Genomic DNA, 21,322 nt, shown 5'->3' with positions numbered 1-21,322 from the left:
AGATGAAACGGCTGCACAAAAAAATGGGAAGAAATCAAAAGAGAAAGGTCGTCAAGGACTGATTCAGCATATGGAAAAATAAAAATAACCTTCGGGGAAATTATATCAAGGGTTTCAAAATTAAGCATGCAAACTAATTCCACTTTGAAGTGCAGGGGACTGAGAACATAGGCAGAATAAGTGCACTGAAAACTTCTACGAGGGAGAGAACTTGTTAGACAACATGACTGCAGAAGAAATGGGAGTCGATGTGGACAATTTAAGGGATCCATTGTTAGAGCCATAGTTTAATACAGTTTTGGAAGACTTGCAACCAAATAAGGCAGATGCAATAGACAAAATTCCTCCTGAATTTGTGAAATAATTGAGGGAAGTGGCAACCAAGCGATTATTCAAGTTGGCGTGTAAAATCCACAACTTTGGAGACATATCATCAAACTTTTGAGAAAATATCATCCATATGATCTCTAAGATAGCAAGGGCATATAAAAGCAGGAACTATCACACAGTCAGCTTTAATGACTCCCACATGTATGTTGCTGAAAAGGATAAAACACATTAGAAAAGAAAGAAAATTTAGGATCTGTCAGACAATGATCAGTTTGTCTTTCAAAAATGTAAGGGCACCAGTGAGGCAGTTCTGCTGTTGTGAATGATTCTGAAAGCAAGCCTGAAGAAAAATCAAGACATGTTCATAGTTTTTTCAATCTGAAAAAGCACTGAACAATATAAAATGGTGCAAGATGTTCACAATTCTGAGAAAAATGTAATAACAACAATGGATTTTCCTAGATGGAATAATACATAAGATAAGGAAAGGCAACCTCTCACCTATATCTGACTGGTGTGTGGCTCAGAAAAACACACAACAGAAAATAATATTCACACTAGCTTTCAAAGTTCTTCCTCTTTCTCTAGCAAAAGTAAACACACAATCATGCACACAACTGCCAGAATATGCACACTCTTGGCCGCAGCAAGACTGCCTCAGTCAGTGGCTGCGGAAAGACTGCCTCAGTCTAGGCTCAGCCATAGGTGTGTTCAAAGAGAAGTCTGCTAGTATCAAGCATCAATCTTAACCCAACAAATTTCTGAGCATGTATGTTTGTATCACAGTACCATTTTGCAGTGAGTTATGAACTGTAGGAAAATCAGAAAAGAACAGAATCAAAGCATTTAAGATGTGGTGCTAGAAAAGAAAGTTGAAAATTGGGTGGACTGATAAGTTTAGGAATAAAGAGGTTCCCCACAGTACCAACAAAGAGAGAAACATATGGAAAACACTGGCCAAAAGAAGAGACAAGGTGACAGGACATGTGCTAAGACCACCAGGGAATAAATTACATAGTAGTAGAGGGATCTGTAGGGAACTGCACAGGAAGACTTACATCGGAATCCATCCAACAAAGTGGATTTAAAGAAGACAAAGTGTACTCATAATAAAATGTTTTTAATTAAAAACTGAACAATTAATTTTTTCTTATAACAAATATTTGCAATTTGAATAAAGGCATATTGCTGCGGTACATATCCGACTGCAGGTATGAAATCGCTTTAAAGAGAAAAAAAAAAAAAAATCTAGCATCAAGATTATTATTGGCAGATTGAGTTGTACAAGGGGTGCAAGTTGGTAAGACACACTCAAAACCTTCATTTCAAAATCGAGAACTGTAGATTTTTCTAAGATAATTACATAATAAACAACAATTTGTTATTACAGACAGTGACGAATGTGCCATCCCTTGCTTAGTACACCAAAATGATTAGCACAAATTAGCTTGTATCTGATAACTCTTTATCAGTCCAACTACATTACATCATGGATGCAATGTTACAGTCTGTGCCGAAAGATTGAAAGCTTAGTTTCCAAACCACACAAAAAGCACACTTATTCAGTCTTCATTTACAGGGAACTGTTGTTGATACTGAATGTTTAACCGCTTGTCAGTAGCCTCTTCCCAAAAATTTGGAATTTTCAATTTGTTTGTGTCACTACTTACACCATTAGGATCTACGCCTGAAGAACAGAAACTGCAATTTGCCTCACACATCCTCTATTGTAACCAAATTGGTGCACGAAACAGTCTGTGGCTAAAGAGCTCAGAAGCAGCATAGCTTGGGCTCTTCATCCACATTTAATTTCCCATCTATTGCTAAAATTCTTCAGTTTCACTCCAGTCTTCTCCGTTTCTGAAAGATGGCACATACGAGGGCAAATCATACAGTCTTTGTCCCTATTTTTTATTGGCCAAAGTAAAGTACATATAGGTAATGACAAATATACATCCTATTCTGTGTACCTTATGCTATTTTCCAAATAGTCCCCACACCAGTTAACCCATCTGTCACATCGCAGAACTAAATTCGAGATGCCCCTGCGGAGGAATTCGTCCAGCTCAGTACAGAACCACCGTCTGACTGCTTTCTTTGTTTCATTACTTGTGAACTGCTGCACTCCCATACAATACGCCAAGCTACTGATAAATGGCCGTGATGTGCACTCACTCATTGATCTGCTTTCACCATTGCATCCACACGGGACATGCTGTCATCAGTCAGTGACGAACGCAGCCTCCCCGACCACTCATTGTCATGCAAGACTTCACGGCCTTTGTCAAACTCACACCACCACCACCACCACCACCACACCACCACCACCACCACTTTTCCTCCAAAAGCCTTAGTCCCACAGAAATACCAGTCCTTTCCAAAGGCCTCACCTTTAGCCCCACTCCCAAATTCAATCACGCACGACTTGTTAAATATTTTTTCTCCTACTGCATGACCCTACAGTGAAAACACATTTTTGCCACCAGCCTTACCAATCAGACTCAACCCAAGACCAATGTTGAACCCTGCCTGACTCAGTTCATTCGTCCATCCAACCGTGATCCATCCCTACTACCCCAAATCACTTCCTGTTAACTTTCCAGAATTTCTTAACAACCACATTGCCTCACGATCATTCCGCAAATCCCTCAACATGCAAACTAACCTTACAGCCACAGAAAGAACTGCAGTCCACCTAAAAACTGATTCCGACCTTTTATATCTACATCTACAGTAAAAGCCCGCTTTTACGTTTCCAGAATTAATGTTTTCCCATCCTTTACAACATTTTTTATTGTTCCCGTCAAATTTCATATGTCTACAATGTTAATTCACACCTGATTTTGTGTCAACATAATTATAATTTTCCCAGAATTTACGCTTTATGAAAAAATATTTGTGGAAAAAAAAAAACTGACGTAAAATGACACTGGCATGATGTTGGCCGTCAAGTAGTGTTTACGAACATTATGTGGTTAACTTTCTTGACACTACGCTGCTCTACTTAGTGGATTTAAACCAATAAAAGTGTAAAAGTTTGAACAATTCATGCCATATCTCCTGTCGCTGCCAGGCTAAAATCTGCATGGTGGCTGATAGGAGCAACTAGGTTCATACGAAAAAAGGTATCATGACTAATCCCACTGATTTCCAAACTGTCTCTACAGTGCACACGCAGTTTTGTGATTGTTGTAATCGTCATCACACTTCTGTCGAACTATATTTAGCGTGAAACTTCCTGGCAGATTAAAACTGTGTGCCGGACTGAGACTCAAACTCGGAGGTTTGGAAGGTAGGAGACGAGATACTGGCAGAAGTAAAGCTGTGAGTACCGGGCATGAGTCGTGCTTCGGTAGCTCAGTTGGTAGAGCACTTGCCCGTGAAAGGCAAAGGTCCTGAGTTCGAGTCTCGGTCCGGCACACAGTTTTAATCTCCCAGGAAGTTTCATATCAGCGCACACTCCGCTTCAGAGTGAAAATCTCGTTCTATATTTAGTGTGTTTCGTCTTTTGGCCACTTGCAGCAGTAGCTGACACCTTCAATCAGCTCGCGTTGCTCAGATGTTTTCGGTTTAAACACAGCATGAATTACGTATATTCTCATGCTGAGCAAAATGTGTTCCCAGGATTTATTCTCTTTGTTAAGTGCAATATTTACGTATGTATTTTTTGTGACGTTACACAAAAAGAAACCATGTGAGTGATAGTTTGCATGTGTGTGGTTTTCTACACAACTGAGGAAGCACAGTAGCGGATAACCTCAAAAAGATGACTACAGTTCATGAGACGCAGAACTATACATATGCAAACACCGCACAAAATACTTATGTAAATATTTTCACTTGATATAACGAAAAGATTCTCAACACACACTGCGCTAAGCATGAAAAATATTTAACTGATGCAGTGTTTCATTATTTAAATAACGAATGACAGATGCAGGCGTTCCAGAAACACTGATAAAGACGAATGGTAAACCATTATTAGTTAAGAAACAAGTCCCTGACATGAGTATTTTGATGACTATTATGTGCACATACATAAAAAGAGAAAATGCAAGGGAGTATCCTATACATAATTTTTACAGCTTAAAACGTTATTTACCACATTTCACATTTTCCTGAATTTTACACAATTTTTTTTTTTTTTTTTGAGTCTCTTGAAAAGTGTAAAAGCAGGGTTTCACTGTACATCTACATGGATACTCTGCATATTACACCTGCGTGCCTGGCAGAGGGTTCATTAGACTACCTTCACAATAATTCTCTATTATTCCACTCTCGAATAGCGTGCAGAAAAAACAAACACCTATATCTTTCTATGTGAGCTCTGATTTCCGTTATTTTATAATGGTGATCATCTCTCCTTATGAAGGTCGGCGCCAACAAAATATTTTGCACTCTGAGGAGAAAGTCGCTGACTGAAATTTCATGAGAAGATTCTGTCACAATTAAAAATGCCTTTGTTTTAATGGTGTCCATACCAAACCCTGTACCATGTCCTTGACACTCTCTCCCCTATTTCATGACAGTACAAAACATGCTCCTTTTCTTTGAACTTTCTCAATGTACTCCATTAATCCTATCTGATAAGGATCCCAGACCACGCAGCAGTACTTCAAAAGATGACAGACAAATGTAGTGTTGGCAGTCTCTTTAGTAGATCTGTTACATTTTTTAAGTGTTCTGCCAATAAAACACATAGTGTGGTTTGCCTTCCCCACAACATTTTCTGTGTGTTCTCTCCATTTAAATTGTTCATAATTGTAATTCCTAATTATTTAGTTGAATTTACCGTCTTTAGATTGGGCTGATTCACTGTGTAACCGAAATTTGACGGATTGCCAATTTATGCGTCATTCAGATATCTTTTCTAAATCGCTTTGCAATTTGTTTTGATCTTCTGATGAGTTTACTACTCGATAAATGACAGCATCATCTGCAAACTACCTAACATGGCTGCTCAGATTGTCTCCTACATCATTTATAGAGAAAAGGAACAACAGAGGGCTTATAACACTATCTTGTGGAACACCAGGAATCACTTCTGTCTTACCTGATGACTTTCCATCAACTGCTACGAACTGTAACACCTCTGACAGGAAATCACGAATCCAGTAACTTAACTGAGATGATATTCCAGAAGCATGTAATTTCACTACAAGCCACTTGTGTGATACAGTGTCAAAACCCTTTTGGAAATCTAGGAATATGGAATCACTTTGAAATCCCTTGTCAGTAGCACTCAACACTTTGTGTGAGTAAAGAGCTAGTTGTGTTTTGTAAAACAGATGTTTTCTAAATCTATGCTGACCATGTGTCAATAGACAGTTCTGTTTTAGGTAATTCATAATGTTCAAACACAATATATGTTACAAAATTCTTCTGCATATCAACATTAACAATATGGGCCTGTAATTTGGTGGATTACTCCTACTAGGACCAGAAGACTTGCTTTTATTAAGTGATTTAAGTTGCTTCACTACTCTGATGATATCTACTTCTAAGTTACCCCTGTTTGCAGCTGTTCTATATTCCAATTCTGGAATATTTACTTTATCATCTTTGTTAAAGTATTTTCGAAAGGCTGTGTCTGTAATTCTGCTTTAGCAGCACTGTGGTCAATAGTATTTCCATTGCTATTATGCAGAGAAGGCACTGACTGTCTTGCTGCTAGCAGCCTACATGCTGACAAAGCCTCCACCAATGTTGTCTTGAACCGTAATGATTACCTGGCAGAAGGTCTCTGCTGGCTGTCAGACACTTCCACCTAGAAAACATGCCACAGTGACCCCAAGTGGAATGATCATCATTTTTTTTAATGAACACGATATGAAAATCGTTTTACAAACACTAATGCACTGAATTTAAAATAAAAAAGTTTTTATTTATTTATAAGGTAAGAAACTTGTAATAGAACTAATATAATACTTATTTACAATGAACACATTTCTGCACTGAAATGGTGGAGAAGTTAGATTGTACTTACACATGCGCGTATGCGCGCACGCACGCACGCACGCACACACAAATCAGTTGGTTCTACTGAGAAATTCATCAATGGAGTAGAAGGAGTTGCCCACCAATAAATCCTTTAGGCTTCTCTTAAACTGAAATTCACTGGTTGTTAAGCTTTTTATGGCTGCTGGCAAGTTATTGAAAATGTGTGTTCCTGAATAATGCATACCTTTTTGTACAAAAGTAAGTGACTTTAAATCCTTGTGAAGATTATTTTTAATTCTAATACTGATTCTATGAATTGAGCTGCCGGTTTAAAAAAGTGAGATATTTTTAATGACAAATTTCATTGAGGAATAAATATATTGGGAAGCAGTAGTTAGTATCCTTAGTTCCCTAAACAGGCTTCTGCAGGATGTTCTTGAGTTCACACCACATATAACTCTTACTGCACGTTTTTGTGCCCGGAAAACTTTACCTTGGCTTGATGAATTGCCCCAAAAAATAATCCCATATGACATTATGGAATGAAAGTAAGCATAGTATGCCAGCTTTTTCATTTTTATATCCCCTATGTCTGGCAATTCGCATTGCTAATAGATATGCTGGAAGTACAGCGGGAAGACATATGGCTGTACTAGGCTTCATGGCATCTCATCCGCCCAGATGCCGCCCACTCCAACCAGTGGCCTTCCCCACGGGCACCACCCAGTGCAGCATAGGCCACCTGGCAGGATGGCCATTGCCGGGAGTCCCGATGCCTCAGGGTGACGGGCATCTACTCCTTGGCATATGTGGGGAGTTAACAGTGCAGGCATCAGCAGAGCGATCCCTGTGTGGTCAGGGGCTAAAACCAACAGGGTACATGGTGGCCCTACCACAACGGTCTGGCTACCGTGCTGGGTATCAGGCGCAAACTACTGTGTCCAGACTAAGCGCCTGCAACTGTCGCTTCCCGCGAAGCAGACCGGTACAGCGGGCCCCGGACCGAGTAGGGGTCAGCCTGGCCGGTCGTCCGGGTAACACAGGCGCTTCCCAGAGACCACCAGGAGGCATCCACGGTGCCTCAAGAGGTTGCTACAGCCGCGGACCTCTTTCCTTCCGCTCGACACGTGACTACAAATAGAGCCAGCCATATCCATGTGCCGAGCAGTATTTAGGCTGGCACAGGAGCCTGGAGAGGCAGTTCACACCGAGCGAGCCCACTGGTGTCATCGTAGCCACCGCGTCTTCGTCCACCGCCGCCAGCGTACCCGAGCCATCCCTGCAGGGCCTCTACTCGTCCTCGGACTCAGATGACGGCAACGTGGACTCCGCGCCGCTCTTCACGGGATGCCCAGGGCTTGGTTTGGTGAAGTTGTATGGTTACTACAGACAGTTTATGTTTGGAAGAATCTCTGATTTAGTTATTGGTAGGCTTGGAGGATCAGTCCTACCTCACGAATATTGTTTTGTAACTTTTGAAGAAAGACTTTAGTTTAAATAAAATGCTATCACTCACACTCTGAGATTTTCCTATTCGCGGATGGCGGATATATTACAAACGAACTAAGAAGTCCATTATAGTCGACAGCGCAGAAAGCGATACTGCACAGAGGATGGAAGAAAATGCACCCAGGAGAGTGACCTTGCCCAACAGCTGGAGAATGAGCAGATGTGCAGATCCACGTCGGCGAAGGATCTACATCTACATCTATACCCATACTCTGCAAGCCACCTGACTGTGTGTGGTGGAGGGACGCCCAGGATGCGAGAGGTCTAAGCGCAGATGGACACTGCACACTGCACCATGTAAGGCGCCCTTCCTCAACAGGCTCGCACTTCAGGAAAATTTTGAAAAATGAAGGTCAAACCCAGGGGCCCATCACATACAGGCCGAAACATGAAAGACTCCTTTTAGTCGCCTCATAAGAAAGGCAGGAATATCTCGGGCCTGTTCTAACCCCAAGACCTGCAGAGGGGCTTTATTCATAACTGAAGCTACTGTATGATCAATTCACTGTTGCTCTACAATTTCAGAACAATACTGAGAATGTACTGCAAATATAACATTACAATCTTGTTACACCAGAATATGATATCTGGATTTTTGGCATAAATGTGATGGATAGTAGACTTGTGAAGCAACACTCCCCCCCCCCCCCCCTCTCTCTCTCTCTCTCTCTCTCTCTCTCTCTCTCAACCATCTGAATATTCTTAATGAAATACCCACATTCAATAATCACATTTCCTACTGGCAAGCCCTTCTTCCCACCACCACCACAACCACCACCATCTTGGTGATGTAAGTAGCTGAAGGCTGTGTTCTCAGCAGAACAGAGACAAATGACACTTAAAGATAACTGCATTGTTTGAGACATACAAGTCTACAGTACATCAAGCTGCTCAAAACTGGAACTGAAGTACGTAAATTAATAGATGAGGAAGGGGGAAAAAACCCTCCATGATCAGGATCTGAGGACCATGTGATAGTCGACTGATCTGTGTCATCCTCAGTCATCAATCACTGGATGCAGTATGGAGGGACATGGTGTCCACACACAACACTCATGGCCATCATCGACATTCTGACCTTGTAGCTGCAGCCTCTCAACCAGGTAGCTCCTCAACTGGCATCATGAAGCTAAATGCACCTTTGTCCAGTCCTTCTGCCAAGGAAAAATCCCTGGCAGTACAGAAATCGAGCCCATGTCCTCCCACACAAGGGTCTGTTGCACTGATCATTTGGTTACAGAGCCAGACAGGTAGGTAGAGTGCAGGGAAATTGTGAAATTAAGAATATGCACAATGTTAGCAATTTGATAGGGAAAAATAACTCTACAGTATTTATTAAAACTACAAATACTTTAGAAAGATGCCTATGTGCTGAATGGTATCCTTACTTGGGAATACTAGCAGCATCTATTGCAGCTTGGCGAAGCGCACTCTCTTCCAGATATCGCTGTTCCCATTTGGCCACTTCACCTTCAAGCCGTACTAATCGATCATCACGCTCTCTCAGTTGTCGTTTTAGTTCAGCAATTACTTCGCTACTCGATGGTGCTCCATTACCGGCAGATTCTCCTGACTTGTTATCAGCTCCATTTCCAGACCCTGCTCCTTCACCACCGCCACCACGCTCTGAACGCAACTCTTGCTCCAGCTGCTGCCTCAGTTTTCGTTCAGTCTGCTCTCGACGCTCACTTGCTAACTGAAGTGACGATAGTGCACGCTGCAACTGAGCCACTCGTTCAACATAAACTTGCTTTTTTCGACACTGAAAAAGAACAGAGCTATGTTACGTCCTGATCATCAAATTCCTGTAACCACTTTAAATTAGTGATCTATAGGTTGGAAAGTCTTTAATAATGGACAAGTAAAAATAGTAACTCACTGTATAGTTGAGAGCCTGAGTTACTGAAAGGCAAATAAACAAGCCTGAAAATCTTATTAAGCTTTCCGACAATCTTCAGAGCTAGCCGCGCGTGCATACACGCACACGCGCACGCACACGCACGAAACAGAGGCAACAAGTGTACATGATAGGAGTGTAGTACTGGCGAGCTGCTCTGGTGCAGATAGGAGCAGTTAAACGTCTTGCACAATGACATGGAGGAGTGGATTGTGTCAGGAAGCCAGAAAAGAGAAAAAAGGGGACTATGGAAAGGAAGGTTTGAGTGCAGGATGAGTGAAGTGGGGGTAATGAGAACAGGGGTAGATGGAGATGTGAGGCAGGAGTTAGTGGAGACTGAGGCAAGGAAGGTTACAGGACTGAAGTGTGTGCTGCAAGGACAAATCCCATCTACATAATTCAGAGAGATACACAGGACAAGTTCTGCAGCAGCCATTGAAGTTGAGCATGTTGTGCTCAGCCATGTGTCCAGCCACTGGCTGGTCAGCTGTGCTCTTGAACGCAGTCGGATGCTGATTATTCATTTGGGTGGAAGACTGGCTAGGGGTCAAGTCCATATAAAATGCTGTGCAGGAATTATAGCAGAGCTGGTATATGACAGTGTTGTGTACTCCTTTAGCTCTGAAGAAAGATTCAGAAGTAAGCTCAGCAACATTCTCAGTCTTGTTTATGTGCTTGTTGATGCTAAGCACTGAGTTTCTATCTTTGCTACTTCCCTCAATTAATTAAAGTTTAGTTGTTGAAATTTTTACATTGCATTTGTAACTCAGCTGGTGTAATCTGACACTGCAATTTAAGTTTATCCTTATTTTCCTAAATTATTATGTGATTATCAACATAAAGTTGAAGTACTCAGGTTTCCCATTATTAACCCCAGAAAAATTTAAACGAGTGTTCCACAATGCTCAGTCATCAGTAACTGGTTTTTCTTACTGTACACGACGACCCCACATTTCAAATAAACAAGAAGGGGAAGTAACTATATTTCGAGCAACAGCACAGAAAATTGCCTTTATTTAAAAGTTGTTAAAACTGTTCAATGTTTGCAGAAAAGTAGAGAGAAAAGGGTCTTGGAGCTTAAGTAAATATGTCATAGGTTCATACATGAAAGATGACAACTAGAGGTCTAAGAATATACATCAAAAGACTGTAATAAGAATGTGCCATACAAATTGTGCTATGTTACTTAGTACGGGGTGAGAATTATTGAATTATGTGAAATAAAATCATTATAACTTCTGAACAGTTCGCATTAGGACATTCAAACTGCACGGTTGGCCGCAGGGCATGGTGCGAATTAGTATGGTATGTATGGTTCAGTTTGGCAACAAAGCTCCCTTTCATCTGGAAGGGTTCATCAATAACCAAAATTGGCACATTTAGGGGAATCAGAAGCCGCATTTCACAATCGAGAAGTCTCTTCAGCCATGGCGGGTGACTATGTGGTGAGCAATGTCCAGACACACAATAATTGATGCAATATTCCTTGATGGCATGGCGACTACCAAATGGTACATAAAAGTTTTGGATGATGATTTCCATCCCCATTATCCAAAGTGACCCTAATTTTGACAAGATGTTTCATGCAAGACGGTGCTCGCCCCATCGAAGCAGGAGTGTGTTTGATGTCCTGGAGGAGCACTTTGGTGACTGCATTCTGGCTCTGGGGTACCCAGAGAATACAGGAATGGGCCCAGATTGGCCACCATATTCTCCGGTTTTGAACACATGCGACTCCTTTTTGTGGGGATATATATTAAAGACAAGGTGTACAGCAATAACCACAAAACCACTGCTGAACTAAAAACTGCTATTCCGGAGACCAACAGCATCAACGTTCCAACACTTCAGCGGGTCATGCAGAATTTTGCTATTCATCTGCACCACATCATTGCCAATGCAGGCATATTGACCATGTCTTTAACCGATATCTGAATATATGTAGTGACATTTACATGTTGAATTAAGTGTGTGCATGCCACAGTTTGTAGCTATTTTTTCCCCCATATACACTCCTGGAAATGGAAAAAAGAACACATTGACACCGGTGTGTCAGACCCACCATACTTGCTCCGGACACTGCGAGAGGGCTGTACAAGCAATGATCACACGCACGGCACAGCGGACACACCAGGAACCGCGGTGTTGGCCGTCGAATGGCGCTAGCTGCGCAGCATTTGTGCACCGCCGCCGTCAGTGTCAGCCAGTTTGCCGTGGCATACAGAGCTCCATCGCAGTCTTTAACACTGGTAGCATGCCGCGACAGTGTGGACGTGAACCGTATGTGCAGTTGACGGACTTTGAGCGAGGGCGTATAGTGGGCATGAGGGAGGCCGGGTGGACGTACCGCCGAATTGCTCAACACGTGGGGCGTGAGGTCTCCACAGTACATCGATGTTGTCGCCAGTGGTCGGCGGAAGGTGCATGTGCCCGTCGACCTGGGACCGGACCGCAGCGACGCACGGATGCACGCCAAGACCGTAGGATCCTACGCAGTGCCGTAGGGGACCGCACCGCCACTTCCCAGCAAATTAGGGACACTGTTGCTCCTGGGGTATCGGCGAGGACCATTCGCAACCGTCTCCATGAAGCTGGGCTACGGTCCCGCACACCGTTAGGCCGTCTTCCGCTCATGCCCCAACATCGTGCAGCCCGCCTCCAGTGGTGTCGCGACAGGCGTGAATGGAGGGACGAATGGAGACGTGTCGTCTTCAGCAATGAGAGTCGCTTCTGCCTTGGTGCCAATGATGGTCGTATGCGTGTTTGGCGCCGTGCAGGTGAGCGCCACAATCAGGACTGCATACGACCGAGGCACACAGGGCCAACACCTGGCATCATGGTGTGGGGAGCGATCTCCTACACTGGCCGTACACCACTGGTGATCGTCGAGGGGACACTGAATAGTGCACGGTACATCCAAACCGTCATCGAACCCATCGTTCTACCATTCCTAGACCGGCAAGGGAACTTGCTGTTCCAACAGGACAATGCACGTCCGCATGTATCCTGTGCCACCCAACGTGCTCTAGAAGGTGTAAGTCAACTACCCTGGCCAGCAAGATCTCCGGATCTGTCCCCCATTGAGCATGTTTGGGACTGGATGAAGCGTCGTCTCACGCGGTCTGCACGTCCAGCACGAACGCTGGTCCAACTGAGGCGCCAGGTGGAAATGGCATGGCGAGCCGTTCCACAGGACTACATCCAGCATCTCTACGATCGTCTCCATGGGAGAATAGCAGCCTGCATTGCTGCGAAAGGTGGATATACACTGTACTAGTGCCGACATTGTGCATGCTCTGTTGCCTGTGTCTATGTGCCTGTGGTTCTGTCGGTGTGATCATGTGATGTATCTGACCCCAGGAATGTGTCAATAAACTTTCCCCTTCCTGGGGCAATGAATTCACGGTTCTTATTTCAATTTCCAGGAGTGTAGTTCAGTAACTGCACCCCATAAATTCTGTTACTGAACAAACATCGAGGTACTTGAGAGATAAATTTTCAGAATGTATACAACAAACTTAAGCGGTCAATGATATGGGTCAGCTACCCACTGTTAACCAATCAATTTTATTATCCACTGATGATATGATGGTTGCAATTAAAGTGCAGCTACTTATAGAGGTCCAGTGTGGGCTGCAATTATCTTATGGTATAAAAACTTGGTAGATATTTTAATGTGTTAATGAGGAATCGATTTACACCAGAAAATCATTAGTTCCAATTTGGGCACCAGGTGCGAATCTGGCACTGTGAATGCAAGAAAGTCGAATAGAGATGTTTCCGTATGTAATGTATTAGGAACGGGATGTGGGCACAAAAGGTCAAGTAAGTGAAAAGCATAATGCTGATGTTATTATTAATTGCCACTTACGTAATTTGTTCAACACAAGCTCCAGAGAAGTTGACAAGATGCTGTACATCATCAGATTTTCACCTGCTGGCTAAAATTGGTAATTTTTTTCCAGCATCAGTCGGTTCTGCATTAATGCATTAGCACGTCTACCAAGTTTCGCTGCCATACGATAATTACAGCCCACACTGGACCTCTGTGAGTATCTGCACTTTAAAGATAACTAACCAGTTGCATATACTTTCCTCAACCATTCTTTTATATCATGGAAAAACATACTAACCTCTTCTTCCAATCTCACTACATTTGCCTGTGCATTTGTGAGAGCAGTATCCAGAATATCAATGTGTGTTCTCTGCTCTTGCAACGTAGCTCTCTGAGCAGCTAATTCAATTTCCTGGCGCTCCTTTGCTGCAGCAAGCTCTTTGTCTGGAAGAATGGTCATACAGAACCTAGTAATATAGCATGTAAACAAAAGGAGACCACAAACTATGAAATAACATTCACGAAACGAGTCTTTATCAAATAACATTCAAGAAACGAGTCTTCCAAGAGCAGAGTTATACAAGCTACACTTGAATAACGGAAATTGTTTGATGGAACAATACGTAAAATAAAGGAAAGGCAACCAGTCACCTTCAGCAGATTGGTGTGTGACGCAAACACACACATAGTGGAACATTTTATTCTGTTAAGTGTTTCAATGCACCACACCACCTTTATTTTTTGGGAGCTACAAGTGTGTGTGTGTGTGTGTGTGTGTGTGTGTGTGTGTGTGTGTTCCCTCACATTATATATTGTTCGATCCAGGAAGATCCACAATTGTTTTCTGTTAAAAAGGTTGCCAATAAAAACATGATGCGAGGAAAGGCAGTGCGTTCCATCCTGCATGAGTAGTTAGATAAGTATGATAAAAAAGCAAAAGAAAAAGAATGTTAGTTTCATACACAAGTCATCTTACATCTCGACGGTCTCCTCTGAGGGATACACACTTGATCCAGCGATCCTCTAGCTTTCTCATTACAATGGAAAAATAGATTCTGATAAACTCTGCAAAATACTTATTGAGTGCAATTATTACTCCCTCACTTAATGAGAATTTCTTCCCAGGAAGCCACAAGTTGCAGGTTCGGGAAGTCTGGGGCTAAGTCTGGTGAATAGGGTAGTCAAGGAACCAATTCAAGGTCCAATTCAGGCACTTTCACCACTTTTATCGCTGATGTGTGGTCTTTTTTTCAGCCAACACAAGTTTCAAACAATCCAAAAATGAAGCATAATAGTGTCCAAATACAGTTCTGCCACTTTCCAGGTACCGTATTTTACAGACAATTAACACAATTTTTTCTTCAAAAAATTGCCTCCAAAATTCTAGTGCGTTTTATACTTTAAATTAACATTGAAATGTCCAGTATTTGATTTAAAATTCCCGCCAGTCTTAAAAATGGCCACATATTCGATACCGCAGGCAATCTATCTCTATCTGGCAACACTGGATTCAGCTGACAGCAGCAGTGCACCGATGTGATGAACACGAGTTGCGGGGATTCGCAAGCTTGGTAACACTGTTTCCTTCCTCCCCCACCAACACCCAGAACGCCATGTAGCCTATGATGTGTCACTGCAATCTATGGTACCAAAGAACATTAACTGAAAATGATGTGTGTTACCGGTAACAGTACAATATTTTTGTTAGTAGCTAGTTTCGTAATGGTAAAAATAAAAGGCATTCATATGATGTGGGCAACAAATTGAAAGTAGTAGCATATGCAGAAGAACACAGAAACAGAGCAGCTAAGTGGCAATTCAGCCCTCCCCCAACAGATAAAACTATTTGTGATTGGTGGGCTAGTAAAGAAGAACTGAAAAAAATGAACAAGACTTAATGTGCAAATAGATGATTGAATGCAAAATGGCCAAAACAAGAAGTTCACATTTTGAAATGGATTCATGGACAACGTCAAAATGGCACTGGAATTAATACAAACATGATTCAAATACAGGCTTGTAAGCTAGCGCTACAGTGCAACTTAACAGACTTCAAGGATGGAGTTGGTTGTGGATGATGCTACAGGTTTATGAAGCGTCATGGACTTAGCATGTGAACCAAAAGCAAACTATCTCAGAAAATGCGACAAGAGCATCAAGAGAAGATAGCATCTTCCCATCACTTTACTATTCAACATCAAATGAAAACCAGTGTGGAACTAAGCCAAACAGCGAATATGGATGAAACTCCTCCGACATTTGATGTGCTAAGTAACAGAACAGTTGCAACGAAAGATGCTAAAACTGTCTATAAAAACAAGTGGACATGAAAAAATGCACTACATTGTTGTCCTTTCATGCTGTGCTGACTATACTAAATCCAGTGATCATTTTCAAGTGCAAAATGATGCCAAAGCCTTCTGAAATATCGCCAGGTGGTGGTGTTCACGTATATGACAAGGGCTGGATGGATGAGGCAGTATGAAATTACGGATTAACAGCGTACGCGTGAGAAGGAAAGGGGCTTTATTGAAGAAGAGTTCTTCTCGCGCTCAGTTTAGTAACCATTTGAAAAAATCTGTGAAAGAGAAACTGAGACATGGACATATAGCACTTGCTGTTACTCCGGCAGGACTTACTTCACAATTGCAACCTCTTGATGTCTCGATAAATAATCCATTTAAAGTGTATATGAGAGAGAAATTAAAGGAATGGATGATTGATGAAACTCAGCATGAATTCACGCCAAAGGAAGCTTTGAAACGACCTACAATCAAACAAGCATGTCAGTGGATAAAACAGTCGTGATACAGATTGAGAGAAAACATTATTGTTAAACCTCTCAAGAAGTGCAGCATGAGTAACACTCTCAATGGCAGTGCAGATCATCTTATATACGAAGAGGACAACGATGATGACGAACAGGAGGAGGAGAAAGTTCAGTTGACAATTTACAGGGATTTTAAAGGTCAGTTCATTATTCTATACTCAGAATTTTTTTTAGTCTGGCCTTGAAATCTAATAATAAAAATTATAAAAAGTTTTTCTAAAAAACACTGCTTAAAAATTAAGGTGCATCTTACAGCTTGTAGTGTCTTATAGTGTGTAAAATACGATAATCAATGAGGATTATTGCTTGCGACTCCCAAAAATCAGTGCTCTACCAGCTGACAAAACTGTATTTGCCTTCTTGAGTGCACTTTTACCAGCCTTTGTCCATTGTTTTGACTTTGGTGTGTAATGAATGATCTAGGTTTAATCAACAGTCACAAGTCGGCGCAAAAAGTCTTGCAGATTATGATCAAAAATAGCTAGACATTTTGCTGAAATGTGCCACATACACTTTTGGTCAACAACTGTGGCACCCATCTCACACACAGCTTCAGAGCCAATTCTCTGCGCAGGGCCCTATGCACTCGCTCAGTTGAGATGTGTGCAATCTCAGCAATCTCGCGAATTTTTATTCGGCGGTCTTGCATTACCACATCATGGATTTTGTCACTGGTTTCCTATGAGGTGACCTCAACTGGACAGCTGGAGCATGCTTTGTCTTTGGTTCTTGTCTGACCGTGTTTAAACTTGTTAATCCAAAAGAAAATCATCTTCAATGATTGTGAAAAGTCCATGTGCACTTCATCCAATTCTGTTTTTATTTGTACAGCAGATCAACCCTTCAAATGAAACTGCTTAATAACAGCACAAAACTTTGCTTCTCCATTTTCAAATGCAGCAGACATACTCACTAATTCAGATGGCTGCCAACAATAAAACATATGCTGTAAATTGTTGAATTTTTTTATACGATTCTTAAAATAATGAAGCTTAGCAACCACGAGGGTGCAACAAAAATGTTCCATTCTTTCATGGAAATTTACTAATCAAACCATCTTCGTATGTCATAAAGCAAGTAAGTGGATCACTTGGGAATTTAAAATTAGTGAGGTTATTTTTGTATTGTATTCCCCAGCTTTAGATGATAACTCCTGACGTCGATGGAGGTAGTCTGAGTGTTGTGAAAATGGCGTTTCCGTCTTTTACACCCAGAAGAAGGCATCTGATTAGCATGAGTATGTACGAAAATAGTGCATGCTGAGGTGGCGCCCTCATCATCCACAGATTAGGTCTGCACTTGCTGTCCAGTGTCGCTTGCTGTGTCACCACTTGCACTTGACCATAAACTATGAGAAGTCGTCCTCTATGCTCTTTATTTATCAAGTTCACACTTCCACACACTGCTAACAAGGAAGTTGTGTGGAACTATGGAAAAAATAAGCAAAATATACAAACTGAGTAGTCCATGCGCAAGATAGGCAACATCAAGGTTAGCGTGAGCTCAGGAGCGCCGTGGTCAGTGTGAGCAGGTGCGGAACGGGAGGTCCTTGGTTAAAGTCTTCCTTCGAGTGAAACGTTTACTTTCTTTATTTTCGCAAAGTTATGATCTGTCCGTTCGTTCATTGATGTCTCTGTTCCCTGTGTTTTGCGACAGCACCACAAAACCGTGCGATTAGTAGACGAAAGGACGTGCCTGGGAACCGAAAACATTTGATCGCTAGGTCATAGGTCAACCGATTCTTCCACAGGAAAACACGTCTGATATATTCTATACGACACTGGTGACGGCATGTGCGTCACATGACGGGAATATGTTGTCAACCCACCTAACTTGTACACTTGGCGAATGGGTAAAAAGACTTCTACCTTGCCCGATATAGGTTTTCTTGTGGATGTGATAATTACTCCCAAAAAAGTGATGAAAACATAAGGGTTTGTCACATAAACGGCAACAAATGAATGCAACAGTTTCACAGTCGCACAGTTTTTCCTGTGCTCTGTCAAAACATATGTTTTTAACGTTGTCAAATTTTTCAGTGTGTGGACCATCAAATCCTGCATATGTCCAAGCAAATCTGAACATGTCCTGGAATTTTGAAGAGCGAAGTTGATTATGTGTGAGTGCCTGAACTTTGATAATTGTCTGAAAATAAAAAATTAAACTTTTCACTCGAGGGAAGACTTGAACCAAGGACCTCCCGTTCCGCAGCTGCTCACGCTAACCACGGGACCACGGCACTCCTGAGCTCACCCTAACCTTGATGTTGCATATTTTGCACATGGACTACTCAGTTTGTATATTTTGCTTATTTTTTTCATAGTTCCACACAACTTCTTCCTGTTTTCTTGATTGATCTGTGTTCAGGTTTTCAAGGCCTATCCAATGCGCCAACTTATAACTAAATCTGAGGGGGGGGGGGGGGGGGGGGGTGCGATGGGAAGGTTCCCTTGTAAGTGTATAGCCTGTGTGCACCTATTACAGTTAGTACCATCAGATTGTTATTATCTGTAACAGGTTGCAACCTTTCTTTAATTTTCCAGGGTGGCAAGAATATTACTCTGATTCATTGTCTATTTAGGACTCTGTCTTATGACGTGTTGTAATGCAGAACGGAAGCCACACTGTGTGTTGGTCCTCCTGGCTTGGTGGAAAGGCATCATATCTTAACTTCTTTGTAAGCATTGACTTAATATCACGGACAGAGTACCTGTTCCCTCAGAACACTGTCATCAGATTTTTAATCTCTGAGCTGAGGTGCTCCTTGTTTGAAGCATTGCAGGCTCCATGTATCAGAGTGTTCAGCACAGTTCTCTTCTGAGCTGAATGATCAAACCAATAACTGTTGACTTACAGATCTGTATGCATCAGTTGTCAATATACAGAATGGACAAGTTGTCTACCTGCTTTCCATTCAACCTACACATGTAAGAAAAGCAACTTCCTGTCCTCCTCCATCTCTGCTGTAATTTTAGGTTAGGATATATACTGCTCATATGGTCAATTAACTGCTGCAGTGCCTCACTAACAAAATATGGGCTCTCTCTTTACGAAAGTATCAGTAGAAGATGCATTAAAGCTACTGCTCACTCATTTCTCCCCTGAAATTTTATAATTGTTTTGATACACCTTAACAACCATATACTTTTTTTGCAGTGAAATTATTACAAAATAACTTATGGAACAGCCATGGGCTCACCACTGTCACCAGCTATAGCTATAGCTACATTTTTAATTTGATTTCATGGCAGTTAGATGTGATGGTTGAATGGAAAGTAAATGGAGAACTCAGCCATTCCGTGTATTCAAAACTGACGTATATGAACCCATACCTAATGGGCGTAGCTTTAATCATCCCGCTCAGAATTAACACCTTAATACACAGTGCCTCAGGGATTAAAAATCTGATGATACGGTTCAGAAGGAATGGGTATTATGTCCACGATATTACGTCAATGTTGATAAGAAAATTATAATGTGGTGCCAGGAAGACCAACAGAGTGTGGCTTCCATATTGCAGTGCAAAACTTCTAAGATAGGTAGAGCCTTAAACAGGCTACAGATCAGATCAATCTTCCTGCCACCTGGGAAAATTAAAGAAATGTTGCAACCTGTTAAAGATAATCTTGGTCTGAAGCTACAATGGATTTATAGGATTTGTTGTGAGCATGGCAGCAGTTGCGAGACAAAGCCAGTTTGCACTGTTGCTGATCGCTGTGTTGAGCAACAGCATGACTTTAAAACGCAAAAGTCTGTTAAGTAAACAGATGATTTTATCTGAATAAATGCATATTCTTGCTCATGCATCAACTTTTTGGACTCTCATTATCCAGACAGCAGCTGAAATTAAATTATGTGATAACAATGTTAATAGACGCACAGCTTATGCACGGCATTTAGCAACACACAGAAGCAAGAACTTGATCAAGAAAGAGCACACCCGACTTCTCTTAGTTTACTGTCCAATGTAAATAGTGGTGATGCAAGCGAAGCTTGACAGTGAGTGCAAACCTAATCTATGAATGCAGAGGGTGCCACCTGAGCACACACCATATCTGTGACATAATCTAGCCAATCCGATACCTTCCTCTGGGCATAAAATTAGGTGCCTCACAAGTTTTATGACAATGAGAATTAGTACCTGATGGTGATGACAGACACAATCATTGAAATCTTGGGATTTTATCTGAATCTGACGTGGCAAGTTAACCAAAAACATTAGTATTGTTTGGTAGCAAAACAATGTACACAGTTAATATTAGCTACACTGCCAGTGAACTGGGGACAAGTCGCCCATTTAGGATCAGAGAGACATAACTACATTTTTGCCACTTTCGAGCTGATAGTATCATAAAGTACATGGAATCAAGACCTACGTTACAATCAAACACGCATAACTCTATCTTATGTGGTTTCCATTTAAGTTGTCAACGTATCTACATTTTATGAAAAATAGTAATGATCAGACAGACGGGAAGAGCTGATCGGTTTTTAAACCACAGGCCGCAGTGTTAATCTGTGAAATGGAACAACTCTTACATTTCTCTGATCCTAACAGAACTGTTAGAAGTTGAATATTTTAAACATAGCTGCACAACTGCAACAGTTTCACATAATAAAATTATAAACAGCCGACCAGTTGCAATGGATAAAGAAATTCTTTACCTAGGTTTCGACAAATATAAATGTGTCTTCTTCAGGAGGTAGCCCAAGGACAATGAACATCATAGCTTACATTAGAAAAGTATGAAACTTTTAAGCCAAGAATAAATTTTAACACAAATTAGAGAACTCTTGTATTACAGAAGTATGATAACAACGACTGGTACTTACAATTTTTACATTAGTAAGGACTAATGTACCATCGCCGTTTTTACAATTGTCGGCATAGATCCATGTGTCAAAAATAAAATATTGCCCTAGAATTAGGGTTTGTCACGTAAATATAAAATAGCTCATGGATCTTGCAGGGCTCACAACC

General features: G+C 41.6%; 1 protein-coding gene across 1 annotated transcript in view; it reads right to left on the bottom strand.

Moving 5' to 3' along the window:
• The window catches only part of LOC124802529 (angiomotin-like protein 1), a 103,923-nt gene that overhangs the window by 29,986 nt on the left and 52,615 nt on the right, over positions 1–21,322 (bottom strand). The window contains exons 8-9 of the mRNA XM_047263379.1: positions 13,810–13,955; positions 9,168–9,541 (exon numbers count right to left, since the gene is read on the bottom strand). Of these exons, the coding sequence (XP_047119335.1) occupies positions 9,168–9,541; positions 13,810–13,955 (520 nt within the window). The remainder of the gene's footprint in view (positions 1–9,167; positions 9,542–13,809; positions 13,956–21,322) is intronic.

This window comes from Schistocerca piceifrons, chromosome 1 (assembly GCF_021461385.2).
Source record: "Schistocerca piceifrons isolate TAMUIC-IGC-003096 chromosome 1, iqSchPice1.1, whole genome shotgun sequence".
In the NCBI taxonomy this organism is placed as follows: Eukaryota; Metazoa; Arthropoda; class Insecta; order Orthoptera; family Acrididae; genus Schistocerca; species Schistocerca piceifrons.
Note: the sequence above shows the minus strand (reverse complement) of the source record. Positions and strands in the feature narration are given on the sequence as shown.